At 42.0% G+C, this 21015-nt stretch overlaps 1 protein-coding gene across 9 annotated transcripts in view; it reads right to left on the reverse strand.

The window, feature by feature from the left end:
• The window catches only part of Hnrnpm (heterogeneous nuclear ribonucleoprotein M), a 43390-nt gene that overhangs the window by 11911 nt on the left and 10464 nt on the right, over positions 1-21015 (reverse strand). Inside the window, exons 2-13 of one of the 9 annotated variants that reach the window (XM_087201799.1) lie at positions 19836-20005; positions 12364-12416; positions 11448-11455; positions 11269-11362; positions 9405-9443; positions 9252-9287; positions 8187-8340; positions 6825-6874; positions 5489-5549; positions 3057-3158; positions 1449-1493; positions 918-995 (exon numbers count right to left, since the gene is read on the reverse strand). In XM_087201799.1, coding sequence (XP_087057925.1) covers positions 918-995; positions 1449-1493; positions 3057-3158; positions 5489-5549; positions 6825-6874; positions 8187-8340; positions 9252-9287; positions 9405-9443; positions 11269-11362; positions 11448-11455; positions 12364-12416; positions 19836-20005 — 890 coding nt within the window. Of the gene's footprint in view, positions 1-917; positions 996-1448; positions 1494-3056; positions 3159-5488; positions 5550-6824; positions 6875-8186; positions 8341-9251; positions 9444-11268; positions 11363-11447; positions 12265-12363; positions 12417-19835; positions 20006-21015 lie in introns of those variants that run through there. The other 8 variants (XM_087201798.1, XM_087201792.1, XM_087201797.1 and 5 more) reach the window with 8 other exon arrangements.

A 21015-nucleotide genomic window follows, 5' to 3' on the forward strand; every position in this document is an offset into this window, starting at 1 on the left:
CAACTGAGCAAATTAGCAAGACCCTTTCTCAAAATTTAAAAATAGCCAGCCAGGTAGCGCATGCCAATAATGCCAGGACTTGGGAGCCTGAGGAAGGAGAAATTATCAGAGTTCAAGGTCAGCCTGAACTAAACAGCAAGACCTTGACTTTAAAAACAAAAACAAAAAAAAACCCCAGGCATGGTGGTACATGCCTGTAATCCCAGCACTCAGGAGGCTGAGGCAGGAGGATTTCAGTGAATCTGAGGCCAGCCTGGGCTGGGCTAGTGAGTTCAGGGCCAGCCTAAACTATAAATATGAAGTGAGACCCTATCTCAAAAAAAAAAAAAGGAATGAAGGAATGAAGGAAGGAAGGCAGGCAGACAGGCAGGCAGGCCAGCCGGCCTTCACAATTGCTAAGATAGTCATGGGCCTGGTAACCTTGTCTTTAAAAAAGAAATTAAATTAAAAAATAAAAAATGGGATGGGGGTGGAGCTCAGTGTGAAGGTTCAATCATAGTACCACCACATACACACACACACACACACACACACACACACACACACACACACACACACACAATTCTCACCCCCAGCACTCTTGGGAAGACATGAATTTTGAATCTCTTACACTTGAAGATCATTGTTAAGTACAAAACATAACCACACATGTCTACATGCTTCTGAGTGGCAGGCAGTAAGAAAGCTTTTAGAATTTTACTGGAAAATTCTTGGGGAGATTTGGAACACTGGATATCTCAAGTTCAAGTGACTAATTGTACTATTAAGTGTAGTAAAATCTAGCTTTTGCAATAAACATCTGATCACCAGAAAAGCAGAAATGGGTATCATTCAAAGTGGGTGTGCATCCTGAAGGTCTCCTGGAAGCCCACACCAGCAATGGGTAGGCATCAGCAGGAAGTAAACACAAATCTTACCATTTATCCGCCCCATGTTCATCCCAGATCCAAACCGCCCCATGTTTTCCATGCCACCACCAAAGGGGCCCTCGATGCCTGCAAGAGAGGTGTGCATTTTAGCACCACACCACTGATACTAAGACTGATCAGAGAAAGCAAAATGTTCTCCACGTCTTCTACCCAGGGCATTTTTAGCCAATAACTTACCAAATTTAAGGGCTTTTGGAAAGAAGAAAGACTGGTGCCCTTTGTTTTAAAATCACCATCTTCAAAAAGCTGACCTAATCCAACCCCTCAATGAACACACAAGCAAAAAGAGGTCCAGAGAGATGGGGTGATTTGCCCAAGGTCACAGAGCTGGTTAGCAGAAAGCCAGAGCCGAAAGCCAGCAACCCACTGAAGCAATGGACAGGTAAGGAAAGTGATTTCTAGGCTCAAACCTCAGAAGACAAAGTGAGAGTTTCGTGCAGGGCTTAAGATGCAAGAAAGAAAAGATGAAAAAGAGGAAAGCCGTACCTAAAAATTTGTACTTTATTTTAAATTTCTTACCTCCTATTTTATTTATTCCAAATCCTATGCCTTCCATTCCCATTCCTTAAAAAGAAAAAGTCAATGCAAACTAAAATTATGCCAAAGAAGTAACATTTAAACTTTAAAAAGTACAAAAAATTCCAAACTACATGAATAAAAAGTATCTCTAATGACTAATGTATTTTGTCTAAAAACAAAACTTAAAACAAGAAGGTTCTTCCATGTGAACTGGCAAAAATCATACTCCAAATAACTCAAGCCTTTAACCAAATAATCATTATGTGTCTTAGTATTCTATAGTCTACACAGTTTTATTAAATGACAAAATCAGACACTATTAAACAAGAAATATATCAACAAAACATACACTTTTTAGAATTTTATGGAATAAAAGGAGACTTTTAATAAAATCCCTGCTTAATGTAAAATCCTCAAAATGAAAAGGAGTTCCTAAAACACAGAATCCCTCCCATACTCCCAGTCTTTCCTAAGGTGTCAGCCAAGGGAGTGAGAAAGAGCATGTGTGTGGCAGAGGCCGGCAGAGCCATTTCAGGTGGTGGCCCAGGGGTGTGCAAAAATGACAGTGGTACGGAAAGCACATCACATCACAATTGCAAATGGTGCCAAGAAAGAAATGCCAGGATGGGACATGCCACATGCCAGTCATCCCAGCACTCAGGAGGCTGAGGCTGAAGGACTGCCGTGAGTTCAAGGCCAGCTGGACTACACAGTGAGACCCTGTCTCACAAAGAACAAAAAAAAAAAAAAAAGAGGAAAGTAAAAAGAAAAACCTAAGTCTGCTGTCATAAAAATGAAATATTCCAGGCCCAGAGATTTAGTTCAGTGGTTCTACCACCTACCTCGCAAGCGCAAGGTCCAGAGTTTGATGCCCAGTACAAAAAAAAAAAGAAATGAAAAGAAATATTCCCTAAATGTAGAAATATCTCATTACACAGAAACTAAAATGCTAAATAGCAAAGTTTTAGTGTCATACATTCTACATGTCCCAGCGTTCGTAAATTAGCTACTGTCTTCTCGTCCACCAAATGTGTCTTCCCTCAGTGAAGCCCCTCCACACCTTCTAGCATCTATCAACAGCCCTACTCCTCAAAGAAGCCACGCCAACATCAGCAAGAGCCAAGAGTCTAGGTGACAGGCTCATTAGGGTGCAGTGGCAGTACTGTGATCCCAAGACCTGATGTCACTGACTGTGTGACCCTGGGCAAGACCAACTCTCTGGCTTGCCTCCTTTTATCAAATGACATAACTGTCTCGGCTCAGAAAGTCACTGTCACAATAAAATGAAAACATATAATGGCTTTAAAGGGGGGGAAATCAAGTCAGTTTAAATATAACACTGTCTTTATCAAAATGAAGCTGAGATGAACAAGGAGGGAGTTTTGTCCTGATTAAATCTCTATTCCAAGGGCTGGGGATATAGCTCCACGGCACAGCACTCGCCTAGCATGTGAGGCTCTGGATTCAATTTCCAGTACAAAAACAAACAAACAAAAATCCCACCTTTACTCCATTTGAACCTCTCAAAGGCCAATTATCCAAATAATTAACTTTAATAACTTTTAACTTCCCCAGAAATCACCAGTTGAGATGTACTGTAATTCTCACCTGCAGGCCCTAGGTTTCCCATTCCAATGCCTTTGTTCAGGTGATTGGCATCAATAGGCTGCCCTCCTGGTCCCAACCCCATGCCAATACCACCAAGTCCATCTGGAAGGAGAAAAAGAAGTCAAAAGTGTTGATTTCCCTTCTTAGAAGATGCTGACCATCAAAGGCAAGAGAACCTGTGTGCTGGAGCTATCACACTCCACTGCTCTGCTCCACTCCGATTTCCACATTGTACACCTGGGTGCGCTCCCCTTTACTAAGGCACCGCTTTTTACACACAATGTGTGCTTCTACAGCAAAGGCAACATCAAATCAGCTCACTCAGTTGCCAAGAACTAGAATAACCCATAGAGTAAGAATCCTAAGTATCTTTTTTTCCCCTAAATCATGAATTTCAAAATGTTTGATCAAAAAAGATTAATTCAAGATATCAGGTGACAAGTAGCACAAACACGCACAATGCCCACTTTCTGACCAGCCTGTAGCCTAAAGTACTTCCCTGGTGAAAACAGTGTTGTGAATCCACAATACACTAGTCTCTGATGTGGATGGTTTTCTAAAAATGAAGATAGTATATTCAAGGAACCTTTTTTTCTACTACCACCAAAGCTTCCTGACTTTTGACATTCTATTTTTTTTCTGGTACTGGGGATCGAACTCGGGACCTTGCGCTTGTGAGGCAGGCGCTGGAACCACTGAGCTAAATCCCTGGCCCTCTTCCTAACTTTTGATACCCAGCCTACCCTCAGCCTTAGCTTAACACCCACAAGCACAAACAGGGACCCAAGAATACGGTCTGGAAATAGCCAAGAAGGCCTGACACTGGTCTAGGGCTTAAGCCAAGATGTACCAAGGTTAAAACAACAATTAAAAACCTGCTTGACAAGTTACCAGGTATTTAATCTGTTAATCTCCCTGTTTTAACTGCATGGCAACAGCAGCAAGGGATCACCACGGCTACTTATTCCCAAAGCACTCAAGGCTCTCAAGTTAAACCTTGGAATTGTCTGGGAAACCATGAACCAGGGATAATGGGCTCCTTGGGGACCGGTGCTCCTCCCCTCCTGCAGGCACAAGAGCCAACAAGAGCTATGGCAAGTGACCAGTGTCCACTTATTTGAAAAACAAATGCGCTAAGACATGGAAATACGGTCCTTCCCTAGATATTTTAACGCCTTTCAACAGATGAACCCTCTCCTATTCTTTTGGGGTTTTTTGTTGTTGTTTTATGAGGTGCTGTGGATCAGCCCCAGGGCCTCAGGTATATTAGTTGTATGCTCTGCCCTTGAGCCCACCCCACCTCCTACTCCTGAAGCCACTCATTTCCCTCAAGATCTCCCTCAATCGCACTGCTACAACTTGGCACTTAGGCTCCATTCAACTCCAATCTCCCCCACTGGGGCTGGCAGCTGGAACCTTGCTCCCTCGGGCATCCCCTGGTTCTCCAGACAGTCCCCACCCCAGGGTGGTTCTCCCTGCCACAGGTAAGCCCTAGGACACCAATTCCCCAAGCCTCCAGGCTCTACATTGGTATCAATAAGACATGGTGCTAACATGCATCACTCACAACCGAAGTGACCAATCAACTAGCCTTTCCGTCATAAGGCAGATTTTCACCTAACACTGTAAACAGCCAATTCTTTTCTCTCTTCACAAAATGTGGTTAACCCTCATATGCCACAAAGTCCATTGAGTACAGAATTCAGTGGTTCTGGTTCTGAGTATATTCAGTGTCATAGCACCATCACTGGCACTTAATTATGGGAACATTTTCATCTCCCCAAATGGAAAAGGCACCCGTACTAGTAGTGACTCCTCATCCCTCCCACCAGCTCCCAGTAACCAGTGATCTCCTTTCTGTCTTTATGGGATTTCCTTATTCCAGTCACTTTCTGGAGATGGACTCAAGGTTCATAACATGTATCAGTATTTCCTTCCTTTTAATGGTGAAATAACATTCCATCACTTGAGTTTACATTCACCCACTCTAGAGCTAAGGGGCCATCATGACTTCTTGGCTATTTATAAACCATTCTCCTATGAACATCTGTTAGGTTTCAGTGTGGACATATGGTTTTAATTCTCTTGGAACAGAGCTGGAACAGAACTGCTGGGCCATACGGTAATAACCCGTGTCTTTTGACTCTCAGTGCAGTCTGGTTTAATTCCCTTAGCAGTTTTTGGTTCTTTCCTTCGGCGCTTTCACATACCTAACTACAGCCTTTATGTCTCAGGCTGCCTGCCTACGACCCAGTAACCCTAACAACCCTTGTTAGACTGTAAATGTTCTCTCTGCTTGTCACCCTGAAAAATCTATAGAAGGAAAATGGTTGAGAACTCCAGGTTAACTAGGCACAAGTTCCACTGTAACCATAATTTCCCTTGGTTCCTTGTAACCATACCTCTCTGTTTAGTATAACTCAAATACTTACGGGGAAGTTGCTGTGGACGTTCAGGAGGGAAAAAATCTCCCTTTGGTAAGGCCCTCTCATCCTGAAAGAAAAAGCAAACAAAGTTATATAATTATCCACTGCAGCACTGTTTGCACAACTAGTTAAATTGTGGTATAGCGTGCCATGGAATACTACGCAAGGGTAAAAAGGCACATACAAGCATACTTGTTACCTTTGTCAAGGGGCAGGAGAAAAACACACAGGCGTATTACTGTGGGGGATAAGGGGATAGCTAGGGACCAGGCAAGAAGTGCAAGTGAGTACTCTTATTTTCATGCTTAACTTTTGAGTCACATGAATCAAATACGTATTTTTTTGTTTTGGGGTTTTTTTTTGGTACCGGGGCAGGCACTGGAACCATTCAGCTAAATCCCCAGCCCAAATTTTAATTCACTATATACTGGTGTTTTCGGTTTTTTTTTTTTTGGTACTGGGGATCGAACTCGGGTCCTTGCGCTTGCGCAGCAGGCAGCAAAACCACTGAGCTAAATCCCTGGCCCTCAAATACATATTTTCTTTTTTTTTGGTACCGGTGATGCAACTCAGGTTCTTGGGCTTGCGCAGCAGGCAGTAAAACCACTGAGCTAAATCCCCGGCCCCTCAAATACATATTTTTAAAAAACTAAACTGAATGTTAAGGCAGGCGTGGTGACTCACACCTATAATCCCAGCACTCGGGAGGCTGAGGCAGGAATATCGCTGCAAAGTTCGAGGCCAGCCTGGGCTACACAGCAAGTTCAAGGCCAGTCTGAACTACACAGCGAGACCCTGTCTCAAAACAAACAAACAAAAAACTGAATGTTAAAATAACTGAAAAATTTCTTTACAGTTCCTTTTATCTTCTTCCTGAATTTGAGGCCTAACTAGACTGCCCTGAACACATTCCACCCATGTTTGTATCAACTATTACCTTTGGCATCACCATAGCATGGCTAATATTTAATCAGGCTAATGTGTTCCAACAGACTTTACTTTAAAAGCTGTCTGACTCAAAGACTTCATTATGTTCAACACAGATTGAATGATAACCATTCTATTGCCGTACTTTGAAAATGAAAAACCTACCTAAAGGTATTTTTGAAAGTGATCACTTGCTTAAGCAGGATACTCAGGTGACTTCTTGAACATGCCAATCATAGGCAACTATGAAGAAGTCTACATGAGCTATATGAGCTGCATGAGCAAAAGGCTGTCAAACATGTGCTCAACATACTGTACCCCATTAAACACAGACTGATCCCTAAGTTTAGTATAGTGGCCACATGCACTTTTCTGGATAGACTAGAGGAGATAGACAGTAATGCTACCAACTTACCATTTTGACGTGCATTGGTCTATCAAACAGCAGCTGGCCATTAAACATAGCTGGTATTACAATTAAGGCTGTTTCTTACAATTGCAAAACAAATTTAAAAAAATACTCCACAGCTATCAGTTTAAAAGGTGAATTTATGAGCCACTTCAATTCTTTATTATACTTTCATGTATTTGTTTCCACAGTAAGCATCAGAGTAAAGAATGTTTGAAGGAAAAAAAAAGTAAACTCTAGCTTGTTCTTTAGGTGTGACGCTTCCTAACCTTCTACTTCTCAGCCAGTGTTCCTCCTGAGCAGCTGCATCACAGTTTTCTGTATGTGTCCTTCAGGCCAGGTATCCTATCATTTTCTGGGTAAAATACTCAGTGACAAGTCTTGTCAGAGTTTAATGACTCTGATCACATGAGGCAACCTCCACTGTCATTTAAAAAGATGTAACGCTTAGCCAGGAGCAGTGGGGAACACCTGCAATCCCAGCTGGTAGAAAGGCTAGCCATAAGGATCTCAAGTTTGAAGACAGCATGGACAACTGAGCAAGACAATGTCGCAAAATGAAATTCTAAAAAAGGGGTTGGAGGGCCGGGGATTTAGCTCAGTGGTTCCGCTGCCTGCCTCGCAAGCACAAGGACCCGAGTTCGATCCCCAGTACCAAAAAAAAGCGGGGGGGGGGGGGGGGTGTTGGGATGTAGCTCAGTGGTAGTTCACTCGCCCAGGAGAAGCAAGGCCCTGTATCCAGTATCACCAACAAAAAAACAAAGGAAAAGAAAATGCTTTAAGCCTAGGAAGGGAGAAGTCTTGCTGCTTGCAAAATGATCTGTGCCCACTGGACAGGATCCTGTGAAGACGTGAGTGACAGCCCTGTTTCTCTCTAGTGATTCAGTTTCTGCACTTCTTTCAAACCCAGACTCCTCTAAAAAGAAAATGCTAGGGGCCGGGGACTTAACTCAGTGGCACCCCGCCTGCCTCACAAGCACAAGGTCCTGAGTTTGATCCCTTTAAAAAAAAAAAAGGCTGGAAAAGACCACTCATGGACATGTGCCCGTATCAGATTCTCCAGTCTAACTACCCTTTCCAGCCACACCATCTTGAATCTATTCCAGCCTAGAGAACTCTCGATTTTCACACCAATGCATTCCTTCTAGGCACACAGGAAACAGGAATTCAGGGCTGGGGTGTATCTTAATGCTAGAGCACTTACCCAGTGTGTACAAGGTGCAGGTGCAAGGAGGCCCTCAGTTCAATCCCCACTACCAAAAACAAAAACATACTAGTCACCTCTGCCTTACACAAACCTACGTTACTACCTAAAACAGTAGTGAGGTCAGTCTGCTCACTTCGACTTCAGTCTCTGCCAAAGGATACATATAGCTTGCACAGCTTCAATGGACTGTTCAAAAGTCACAGTGCCTATTCCACGACTTTTCCCATCTTTATCCTCCAGAATGTCTGCTCGGACCACCACACCAGCCATACTAAATACTTCCTTCAGTTTCTTCCAGCCAACTTTATAATCCAGCTGATTGAGAGAAGGGGGGGGGTTCAATATAAACATCTAAGAAAAACAACATTTTTACGACACGAACAAGAAATACTCTGTGGAAACAAGCACTAGATGACATCACAAAAATTAATCCACTGCAGTGGAATGTTTCAAACAGGATTATGAAGCCCAGTCCTACTGCTCTATTTACTGTTTCTTTTCTCCAAAAAAAAAAAAAAAAAAAAAAGTATGCTACTCCCCACACCCATTTTCTTTCTTGCAGACACAACCCGGAAAGGCAGGTGTCAGGATGCTGTCTCTGCCCACTCTGGCCCGGAGCGAACTGCAAAAGAAAACCCACAGAGAATGCAGAGGTAGCTGCCACTTTTGTAAACACCTGCAAACCTAAGTAAACGTGGCCCAAACAGGACCATGGTCAGGGCTGTGACTGAGGAATACAGAGGTCACTGGGAGACAAAGTCTAACCCCAAAGCCAGTTTTTATAAATCAAGATAACGTAACCCTCGTTTAAAATTTTCCTCTCAGGGGCAGGGGATTTAGCTCAGTTGTTTCACTGCCTGCTGTGCAAGCACAAGGACCCAAGCTTGATCCTCGGTACAAAAAAAAAAAAAAAAAAAATTTTTCCTCTCAAATAACAGAATTACTTTTTTTCCCCCAGTACTGGGGATCAAACTCAGCACCTTGCACTTGTGAGGCAGGCGCGGTACCAGTGACCTAAATTCCTGGCCCTAGTAGAATTACTTTTTGTTTTGTTTTGGGTTTTTTTGGTACCAGGGATCAAACTCAGGTCCTTGTGCTTGCGAGGCAGGCAGCAGCACCACTGAGCTAAATCCCGGCCCATAGAATTACTTTTAAAACATATGGGCAAGAGCAGCTCATAAAGTTCTGCACATTTTCTACTTTAGACAATAATTCCATTTACTTACATTTGCTACAAATACTGTGCTTCCAAGTCTTCCAGCCTGCAATGCATGGATAATCTCATTTGGGATGTTAGGATTATTTAGGATACTGGGTGGGATATTAATCATTCCTGGGCCACCTGGTCCCATACCCATCCCACCAGTCGTAGCCATCACCTTTTGCATTGCTCTCCTGGCATGTTCACCATCAGGATCCTGAAACAAGCACAGAAGTGTTACACAGAACCAACCCTGTGACAATTAGAACCACATGTGCAGGATAATCAGTACTTCCAAAATTTCTGAGATTCAAATGCCGTTTGGAAGGTGTTTCTCAAATCTATTAACATGAAAGAAAAATGAATGAAACAAGAAAGGAGGAAAAGCTGCACATGGTGGTGCAAACCTATAATTTTAGCACTAGGGAGGCTGAGGCAGGAAGATTGCTGAGAGTTTGAGGCCAGCCTGGAGCTACAAAGTGAGTTGATGGTCAGCCTGAACTATATGTAGCGAGACCCTGTCTCAAAAAGAGAAGGGGGCCAGGGATTTAGCTCAGTGCTTCCTCCGCCTGCCTCACAAGCACAAGGGCCCAAGTACGATCCCTGGTACCAAGGGAAAAAAAAAAAAAAAGAGAGAGAGAGAGGGATTCCATCCCCAGTACCAGAAAGAGCGGGGGGAGGGGGAGAGGAGAGGGAGACAGACAGACTTTCCTGATTGAAATAAGATAGTCATGGGCTTAGTAAAGCCAAATCTTACTGATTAATTCAGTGGAGTCGGTTTAATTTCTGCGAAAACCATCAGTGATTTTTCCAGAAGTCTGAAAGCACAGTTCTGCACCCTCCAAGTGCTCATCCCTCTAGTGCTTTTTGACTGCTGGACTCACTCATGCACCTGACTCAGCAGAGCACCGCAGCGACTAGGTGTGGTGCTCTGGTACTGACACACCCCTTCGAGTCCTGTTCTATGTATCAAAAGAGACCTCACAACCCACCCTGCTTTCCCCACTTGCAGCACCTCTGAGTACACTGACTATCCTTCCCAAGAAGGCGCACAAAGAATTCAAGGAGCAATTCAATCAGCAACCAAAAAACCTCTTCACAGAGAAGAAAGACATTTGATATGGATCAGATATGAAAGAAAATTTAAATAAAGGCAAAATCACTTTAAAAGGGGCAAAAGGACCTGGGAATATAGCTCAACTATAGAGTATTTGCTTAGCATGTGCAAGGCCTTGGGATCCATCACAGAACCAAGACAGAGATGACAGACTGAGATAGAAATGGAGATAAGAGATGGAGAGAGGGAGGGAGGAGGAAGGGAAGACAAGGGAAGAGAAAAAGTGTTCAGACTGGTAAATGTAATAAGAGTCTTACTTGCAGAGGCCCAATAAAAAACCACAGGCTCAGTTGGAGTGTCCCTGCAACAACAAGGCCTAAGGAAAGTGGTTAGCTTAAGTCACAGAGGTTCTGCTTGCCTGGTGCTCTACAGTTCACACAGGAGTGGCTTCTGGAACCTATGGCTGACTCTCTTCATTAAAAACAGGCTAGGGGTGACCATGGTGGCACACACTTCTAGTCCCAGCACTTGGAAAGCTGAGGCAGGAGGATCACCATGAATCTGAGGCCAGCTTGGGCCAGCCACACAGTGAGTTCAAGGCTAGCCTGGACTTTCTGAGAACCTGACTCAGAAAACCAAATAATGGGCCGGGGATTTAGCTCAGTGGTTTTGCTGCCTGCTGAGCAAGCTCAAGGACCCAAGTTCAATCCCCAGTACCAAAAAAACACCCCAAATAATAATAAGTAAAAACTTTTTTTAAAACAATAAAACAAAAACAGGCTGGTCTGCCCAAGGACCACTCTTGTCTTCTAACTCTGAACAAGGACAACTCCACAATTATACACAGTCAACCACAGTGTTAATCACAAGTTTACTTCTGGGCTGGAGGTGTGGCCCAGTGATAGAGTGCTTGCGTAGGATCCACTGGGCCAAAAAAAAAAAAAAAAAAAAAATTGCCAAAAGAAAGTTTAAAGAGAGTGCTTACTTCTTTGACTTTCAGTGGTCTTCCACTCAGACTATGCTTGTTTAGAACTTCAGCAGCTTTTTTCATGCTTTCTTCCATCTTGAATTCAACCACACTATGAAGAGTCAAAAGGAAATGAGTGAAACCAGTCCTACAACTTGAAAGTCTCAAATGCCAATAGGAAACTAGAGGATACTTACGCACATCCCTTTGGAAGAAGACACAGACCAGTCAGAAGAGCAAGGAAAGGGGAGAAAAAAAAGAAAAATAGTAAATATCAACGACAGTTATAAACAAAAATGATTTATTTAATAAAGTTAGTTTTTTAAAAATTAACTCTTCTCAGGGAAAGGTGACAGAACTGCCTACTAGCCTTCCTTATTAAAAGCTGGGGCTCTTTAACCTCTCCTTTCCCTACACATTACCAGCATTGCACTGTACCTGCTGTAGTTATAATGAGCAGAACTAAATTCAGGTTCTCCAAGAAATCACACAAGCTTTAGATCTGCTTCCCTCTGTACTCAATCAATCCCTTATCATACTCCTACTAGATCCATCCGTCCCATAAATTAAGCTCGTCCTTTTGATTATTCTAAGCCATTCTATTGCACAACAGAAAATAGAGTATGTTCTCGTTAAACTAGGCCAATTTTGAACATTCAGGTTATAGTATTTGGTTTACAATTTACTGGCACAAAGGCAACTTTTCAAAATCTTGGATTCACACAACTTTCAAATTCAGCAAACAACCAAGAGTAACATTTTCTAGACAAGAACACACGTTTTACATTAATTATACCACCGCTAAAATTCCATGCATAATTCACACAGCCAATTCCTCTGTTAACAAAGAAACAATGCTGCTTGCTATTGGTCCCCAGTTATCCAAATTGGGCATCCAAACAGAATACCAAAGCACTCTTTGGCCAGCCATTTGGAAAAGCGGGACTCCCATTTGCAAACCCCCTCCCACCCCACTCAAATGTTGGCAAAATCAAACATAGCTACTATAACATGAGCACTCACTGCCTTCCTGATATCATTCGAGTCCACGTCACCATACAGTTACATTTGTCATGTAGTAAATCCACAGAAGAAATTCTCTCAGACACTTACCCTTGACTTTCCTTCAGCGTCCATTAAGAGCTCCACGTATGTTACCTCACCAACTACAAATCAGTTTCCAGACGACACATAAACCAAGGGAGAAAAGCCAAGAAAACAATGGGAATTTAGAACAATCATCAGCAACCTTGTATGGAGCCTCTGCCTTAATAAGAAAGCCCAGAAACACTCCATATTCTCTAAGCCACCAAACTAGGCATTACAGGTGTGCAGTAAAAGTAGGTGAAAAGTCATTAACAATAAAATGTCCTTGATTTTCCTCCCACCAAAAACAAACGACTTCCACAGATGTCCATTATCAATTTCCCTGTCTGGAAAACTCAATTCATGACTAGAGGCAACCCAAATCCGTAGGAAAGAAGCCAGCATAATTCGCTTTTTGGAGAAGGGAGGAAAGGCTTTACAGTTACACTCTTACTCGTCAAAGCAGGCAACAGCACACAGGTCACAACACCACTGGACTGAACTCACACACTACAAATACAAGGATATGCGTACACATAAGCTCAGAGGCACACACATGGCCCAGGCCTGGCTTTGTGGGTGTACAACCTGTGTGATAAGAGCCATTGTTTGGTTTAATGTTCTTAGCACCATCTTGAAATTCTGAATTTAACAAGAGGGCCCGTTTTCCATTTTGCAGTAGGCCCCACAAATTCTGGAACTAGTCGTGTAAGTGAATCAGGCTCCACAGTTTTGAATCAGAATGTTTGAATATACAATCATGAAACCAGAGCAGCATCTGGGTTCTCTTCAGTGAATTAAGCCAGGCTTTATTCTTGCTGCTTTCTAAACCTCCCCATAAAAGGACATAAATTCAAATCTAGGGCTCAACTGGCAACTAAACAGTTAAAGACTGGGGGGGGGGTGAGGAAATGGGGACTGGGAGACACCACACAAAGCATTTTAAAAGTTCCTGCGGCTTTTCCTCCAGGTTTGGTTTGCCTATTCATGACCACCATGACCAGATGTTAGAATCCATCAAGACAACCACCAAAATGGCTGCTGAACTTGAAGATGGCACACAGAAAACAAATTTCAACCATTAACCTGGAGAAAGCAATCTTTAGGCAGGCTCTCCAAAGTTAAAAAAGGGTTTGTTCTCAGGAATCTTTTTTTCACCCGAAGGATTACTCTGGATGTTAAAGCCTTCTCTGATTCACTTTGGTTTGGCAGTACAAGGGTAAAAAATCCACTTAATGGCCTTGACAGGTCCTGCCTATTCCAACTCCTTTGCCCCAAGGACATTAAAATTTTGATTTTCAAATTAATAAGGCAAGGAAAGATTTAAATGGGAAAAAAGAAAATTACCTCACAAATTAACATTTTGAAGGGCATATGTAGTAATGGATTTGTACCATGCTGAAGGCAAGAAGGCCAAGGATTCAAGGTTTAATTTTACAGCCTTACTTTCCTTCTTCACTGTTGAAATGTTATAAAACTGGCACTTTGCACAAAACAGAAAGAAATAGTGCAAAGAAACAAAGAAATACGAGAGACCAACAGAGTTAACTTTTGGAGAATGTATTCCTGTGAGACAACTAAAAAATGATCACAGCCAAAGGGAAGCCATACAAACTGGCTTTATTTTACACTAACAAAAGTACAGCAGTTCCAAACATGTGGCAATTCCTGAGGCCATGTTAAAAGCCATTCATTTCAATAGCAGCAGCCATTCAGGAACCAGAGCCCTATCTCCACTTTGATAAAAAGGCCAAGTAATGTCAAAACAGGGAAGAGACCCCAAACTTATTTCCTACCAGCTGTGACTACCGCCTATTAACCTTACACTCACAATATCTAACTTAAGACAACCATGTTTGTTGTCAGAATTCAAACACTACTATATTTGAAATTTTCTACCTGTGTCAACAAAGACACTTCCATCAAAAAGCTCTTATTAAAACCTAAAAAGCAAGTCCAAACCAAACTTTTTTCCAGTCATAACTGTTTTAACAAAATACCAGGTTATACATTATGACCATTTTTTACTTAACATTCTAGTGATGCCATACTCCCAACTTCAGTCTTTTGCGCTAAAAGTTGGCTTTAAAAATACCTTTTCCCCCTCCCTATGGAATAGCTGTCATCTGTGGCATCATCAGCATGAGTAATGCTGTCCTTGGGGACCATCGGTACTAAGCACGTACATTACAAATGTGTAACATCCCCATTTCTGCCCTGAGAAACTTCCACTCCCGTCTTAAACAGGGTGTGCAATCACTTCTACTTCACACTTCCCTCCACAAAGATATTCTTTTTAGTTCTACGAGACCAAAGCAAAGACATGTGTAACTAGAACCACTATCAGTAAGAATCTGAAGGCAAAACTTGCCAACCACACAAAGAGTGGTCACATTCCACAATTAGAAGTTTAAAAGAATGAACCACCCAGAGCTGGTGACAAGAGGCAGAGCAGTCTCAGCAAGTGGGGCTTAGTTACTAATGGGGAATAATGCTGCTCCTCACCCCTCCTGACAATGGAAGAAACACACAAGAGCAGGGGCTGACACAAATCTGATTACAACTTCAAACATCAGAATATCTAAATAGAAATAGTTAAGACTTTGTAAAAAATATAACACCAAATGTCAACCTCTACCTTCATTTAAAAATGTCAAATATGACCAGGAATTTAGCTCAGTGGTTTCACCGCCTGCTGCATAAGCTCAAGAACCCAAGTTCAATCCCCGGTACCAAAAAATAAATAAATAAAAAAAAATAAAAATGCCAAGTAAGGGGCTGGGAATTTAGCTCAGTGGTTCCGCCACCTGCCTCGCAAGCGAAAGGACCTAAGTTCAATCCCTGGTACCAAAAAAAAAAAAAAAAAAGGCCAAGTAAATAAATAAATAAAAATAACAATTAAGTAGATTATTAAAAAATTGCCTAAATGCCAGGGATTTAGCTCAGTGGTTTCACTGCCTACCTTGAAAGCACAAGGTCCCAAGTTCAATCCCCGGTATATCACCCCCCCAAAAATAAAAGAAAAAAAAGAAAAAGCTTCATTTCTGTGTTCCCATTTACTGCTCAAATTTGTAATGGACAAAAAATAAAGGAAATACAAAAGCCCAAGCTTCACTTAACAGAATTCAGATATAAGGTCTTTAACGTTTTAATTATTTTGGGAGGGGTTCTAGGGATTGAATGCAGGGTCTCACACATGCTAAACACACACCACTGAACTACACTCCCAGCCCCGACCTTTAATTATTTTGTACCATGACTAACAGCTTCATGGACAAGGTAGAAAATGACCAAGGTCACACTTATTCCAATTTGACAACAGCAGAAAAAAATCATGACCTCTCTAGACCAAAGACCAGCGTACTCCATACAAGCTGCATTGCTTGGGCTCAACTTCAGTATTCACACCTGTAAATGCTTTAGCAGAACAAGCCTTTCCAAAGTCCAGGCTGAATTTCCAACAAAGGAAAATACAAAGGAGCAAGTAGATTGGGTAGTGATTTTATTAAACTGAAAACAGACCAACAGTGCAGGCTGTCGCTGAGCTAGCAGGTTTCTTTAGGACTGTATTTGCCCTCTGGGCCTCAGTTTTCTGTCCGGTGGCATCTGAATTTACTTAAAGTGATGCATTAAACAATAAGAGAAGGATTAAGTGCTTAAAAAATTCTTTGCTTACACAAGTTAAACTGACTGCTGCTAAACCTGGGATTGACTTGAAAGTAAACTACATCACTGACCTTCCTTTCTTCCTCACACTGGGCTCCATGTTTACTCACTGCTGGGTTGCAGGTGCAACCTCACGCTGCCAGCTCTCTGGTTAGGCCAGAAGAACAAGAGGCCCAGCGGCAAGCTCTCTTCGTCCACACAGGATTTCATGGTCTTGAACTAATGTAGCACAACATTTAAATTCAAAATGCCCAAAACGTGGTTCGGGATGTAGCTTGCCTAGCATGCGCAAAGCCTTAGGGTCAATTCCCAGCACCCACCCCTTTAAAAAAAAGAGAAAAGAAAATAAAATGCTCAAGATAACCTTTTATTCACAAAAATCTTTATTTCTTCCACCAGTCCTTAGAGTAAACACCGTATCTCATCACCTGTCATGATGCAATTGAGCAACTGTGGACTGTTACTTTCAAAGCTGGTTTGGTAATCTCCAATTTTTTTTTTAAACTTCAAATTTCATGTCACTGCTTCTCAATTTTTTTCAATCTAGCAACTCTCTGGTATTCAGAGTCATTTGTTCCATGTGATACTGTGCCTCCATTTAAAAATAAGCATGGTCGGGGCGGGGATTTAGCTCAGTGGTGCCACCGCCTGCCTCGCAAACACAAGGTCCCAAGTTTGATCAATGGTACAAAAAATAAAATAAAAATAAAAATAAGTATGACCAAGGGGCCAGAGATTTAGCTTAGTGGTGCCACCACCTGCATCGCAAGCACAAGGTCCTGAGTTCAATCCCTGGTACAAAAAAAAAAGAAAAAAGCATGGTCAAAAGGAAAAGGAAAAACAACAGAAACCTTCCTTTTGTCCCAAGACACTTAGGGCAGGAAGGGTAAGGCAGGAGCAGATGCTTAGGCCAAGAGCAACTCCTGAAAATAATGTCCTTCCCCGCTGACAAACCAGAAGGCGGCTGAGCAACACAGCAGCCCAAGCACAACAAAACAAAGCTCTCAACACAATTTCTCTTTAAACCTCCCAGTGTTGATGTCAGGATTGTGCCACCAAACAAGCTTTTGGTTCTTTCTAATGGGAAAGGCCTAAGGACCAGTTTCCATAAGTCAGATTATTATTAACCAGACCTCCCAGAATGGTGCTAAATGCTGAAACTAGGCCAGGGATTTAGCTCACTGGTTCCGCCGCCTGCCTCGCAAGTGCAAGGACCCGAGTTCAATCCCTCGTACCAAAAAAAAAAAAATGCTGAAACTAAACATGGAAAGAAAAATACACACCTGGTGTTGTCAAAGGAGAAGAAAATCTGGAATCAAGAAGGATATATGTGACACTCTCACACATGCTTATCCTTAGAAAAGCTCCCCTCTTGCCAAAGCTACTACTTCCCTTCTGAGAGGCTGCAATCAGACACCACGCAATGATGGAAAATTCAAGTTAAGGACAACTAATTCTAGCTCTTATTCCATTAGTTTCCTGAAACAACAGGATTCAGATTTCATCAGGGTAAACTCTTTAAATCCAGACTAATAAAAGGGTGTTTTGAGCGTGTGTGTCCAAATCGATGTGGTTTGTCCACTGGAGATTATTGTCAGACTACCACCTTTAGGGCACAGGCTCCTCTCTCTGCCATTTCTTCTCGTGTGTACATCTTCAAAAAACTTTAAGATCTACTGCCAACAGATTTCAAGTTAAGTATTTCAGATTTAAATAAACATTTAGACATATTTTTGATATATCAAGACATGAATTAAAACATACTTCTAAAACCTCATAATGAAAAGAATGAGAACATTTCTTAAAGAGGCACAAATATACAAACATAGTAAATTTCTTTAGACCTTATATACTGAATATAACCATTACCATAAAAAAGATTACCTTTCTCTTCTCACTTTACTCACAATCTAATACTGCATATAATTTAATAAACAGCAAAATAATTTAACCAGTACAGGGGAGCTCTTCACAAGAACATTTAAGGTTTGTTAAAAATAATGGATTTACTGCACACCTGTAATTCTAAATTACAACACCAAAAATACACTGAAAAGGGCTGAGCCCCAGGCATTCATAGCAGTATGCCAGGGGAATATGAGAACCAGTTTGGAAGTATCCAAATCAACCACCAGGCTGGCTCCACACTTTACAGGGCAAAATAGTAAATTGAGGTGAACTGCTTCTACATCCAGAAATGTCATGGCTGCTGCTGCTGCTGCTGCTGCTACCAGCTTTAACGCTTCCAAAACTGAATTGCTGAATGGTTATGCAGTAAAAATGTCATCTACTTTATCCATCTTGTCCCAAAACTGGTTCACACACTCCTAAAAATGAAAAAGTAATTTGGCCTGCAATCTCTTACAAAATTCTAGCAATTTCATTTTCAAAGCCACATTCCTGGTTCTTGGAACTACTATACCTTATTATCAATGGAAATAGCAATTCAGCGATTCAACCAAATCACAAGAACACAAATTTGGAGGTTATTCCAAAAACTAATTCGAATGAGATCCAACTCAGAAATTCTAAGCTTATAATGAAGCAGCAGTCCCAAAAACCAAGAACACTGCATCTGGGATGCCACATGACACACCCTTCAGACAAAAGAAACTTCACTCTTGCCCTAGGAGTATTGGCAGGAATGATTTGGCTGATCAAGGCAGAAAACAAACCTCACACCAAAACATTTTTCCACCTGTGTTATCTGGAGAAATACCACGTGGGACGGAAGTTCACGGTGCCTAGTGCTTCTTGCACATCATGGCCAAAGTTAAGTAATGGGATCATGATGGCCATGGCCATTCATGGTTTCAAACCCCGATGCAGGTAGCACCAGCACACATACCAAAATGACCTACCCAAGTGGCATCTTTGTCACTGAAATGTTAATCATTTGACAAATCATGCTCGCCATCTCTTCAGTATGAATGCTCCAGAAAACCAATACTTTTCAGCCCTTCAAAAAGACTCCATTAAGGATGATTTGATTCTAGGTTTCCCTTGAGGGAGAGGGAAGCTCAAGACATACAAGTTGTTCTCTAGTAATAGTTTTGTCTAAACCAGGGCTGAACAATCATTTAGTCTTGAGTGCCACCAGCAGGACCAAGACACAGGGAAGAAAGGAAGGCAACAGCAAGATAGGAGTGAGGAAGGAGAGGACACAGCAGTAGCCTGCTGGGGTGAGCAGAAGACCTTTGAGGCAGCCTCCTCAGACCTCCTGGTGGCAGCTAAGCTTCATTGCTTCCCTTGCCCTAAGTCAGCATGTGGACACCTGGGCTCGGCCAATGTGTACCCACATAAGGAACCGTGTTACCAAGCAGGTAACCCCTTATTTTGAATTCTCCAATTGCCAATCTATTTTTTCCCAGGGAGGTAAAGCCTAACGGTTTAACTGAAGCTAGTATTTTTTATGCTTGGAATCTGAGCAGCACACATTCCAGCTACCAAATTTTGATCCCAAGAGGACATCCACAAAATTTAAACAAACTTCCTGTCATATTTTAAAAGCTTAAAACAAATTTTAAAAGAAAAAAACTTCTCCAAGTAAAGAATTCGTTGAATTTCCTTAACACAAAAAGGCTTCCCTCAAGACTAATCAGAGTCCTATTAACCATATTAAGCCAGTAAAATCATTTGTAGATCAAAGGACCATACACACCACTGACACACAGGCAGGACTACAAAAAAGTGTGGTAGAGTGGACTCTAAGCCTGGACAAAACACAAGCTCCTCCCAGAACAGCTTTCACTGACAAAAAGTAACCAAGGAATTAGCCACAGAGAAGATGACACACCGACCTCCTTACCCTACTCCAACACCAGTACCATTACCTTTTTCCTTAACCAGGTCTTTAAGTGACTGCCACTTCACATCGAAAGGTATGTTCGTAATGAAGGCGCGGTATCTTTTAGTTGGATTGGCATATGGCTCAAAGCGATTGCCTCCTCTTTTTATATTTTTCTCCTTCCTCTTCTCATTCTGAGTAGGTCGTTCGCCTTCACTAAATTCAAAAGATGGGGGGGAAAGGGTTTATATTAACACAATATTAAAGCCAATATGATTTGCCTGGTTCACAATTTCACAAATTTAAATATAACATAAGACCAAGACTGGGTTTGAAGTGAGACATTCAAACAAGGGCCAGGGATTTAGCTCAATGGTTCCACCACCTGCCTCGAAAGTGCAAGGTCCCGAGTTTGATCCCCGTTACAAAAAAAACCAAAGTGCTCCATAGGAGAGAAAGTTACAGTAATGTGTTCCTTAAAACTCACCTATTAAGGGGCCGGGGATTTAGCTCAGTGGTTTCACCGCCTGCTGCTCAAGCGCAAGGACCCGAGTTCAATCCCCGGTACCAAAATAAATAAATAAATAAATAAATAAATAATACCCCTCACCTATTAATAAATCATTCCTGAGAAAAGTATGCTCTTATAGGCTTACACATGCTCTTATGGGCTGTAACATGGAGGAGAGCAGGCCAACTCCCTGCCTGAGGTGTGTTAATTCCAAGATAAAAACAGGAAAAGATGGGGCCGGGGATGTAGCTCAGTGGTTCTGTCGCCTGCCTTGCAAGTGCAAAGACCCCAGTTCAATCCTCGGTACCAAAAAAAAAAACAACAGGAAAAGAGAAGGGAATACTTGTAAGATTTCATGGAATGGAAATAAGGTGGTACTCATGCACCTAACCAATTTTAGCTTCATAAAAGGGGGGAAACCAGCAATGTGAAATGGTGCATTCACTGGGAAAAGTAGTGTGGCAGTTACTCAAAATTATACACAGAATCATATAACCCACTAATTCTCCTGGGTATTTGCCCCCTAAAAATGTAAAGCAGGAACTCCAATATGTGTACACCAGTGTTCACAGCAGCATTACTGATTAAAAGTTAAATGAGCTGGGGATTTAGCTCAGTGGTTTCACTGTCTGCTGCGCAAGCACAAGGACCCGAGTTCAATCCCCAGTACCAAAAAAAAAAAAAAAAAAGCTAAAAGATGAAACAAAGTGCTAAG

The sequence above is a fragment of the Heterocephalus glaber genome, unplaced genomic scaffold (genome assembly GCF_053883595.1).
Source record: "Heterocephalus glaber isolate CG9 unplaced genomic scaffold, H.glaber_assembly_v1.0 deba00001761, whole genome shotgun sequence".
Classification (NCBI taxonomy): Eukaryota; Metazoa; Chordata; class Mammalia; order Rodentia; family Bathyergidae; genus Heterocephalus; species Heterocephalus glaber.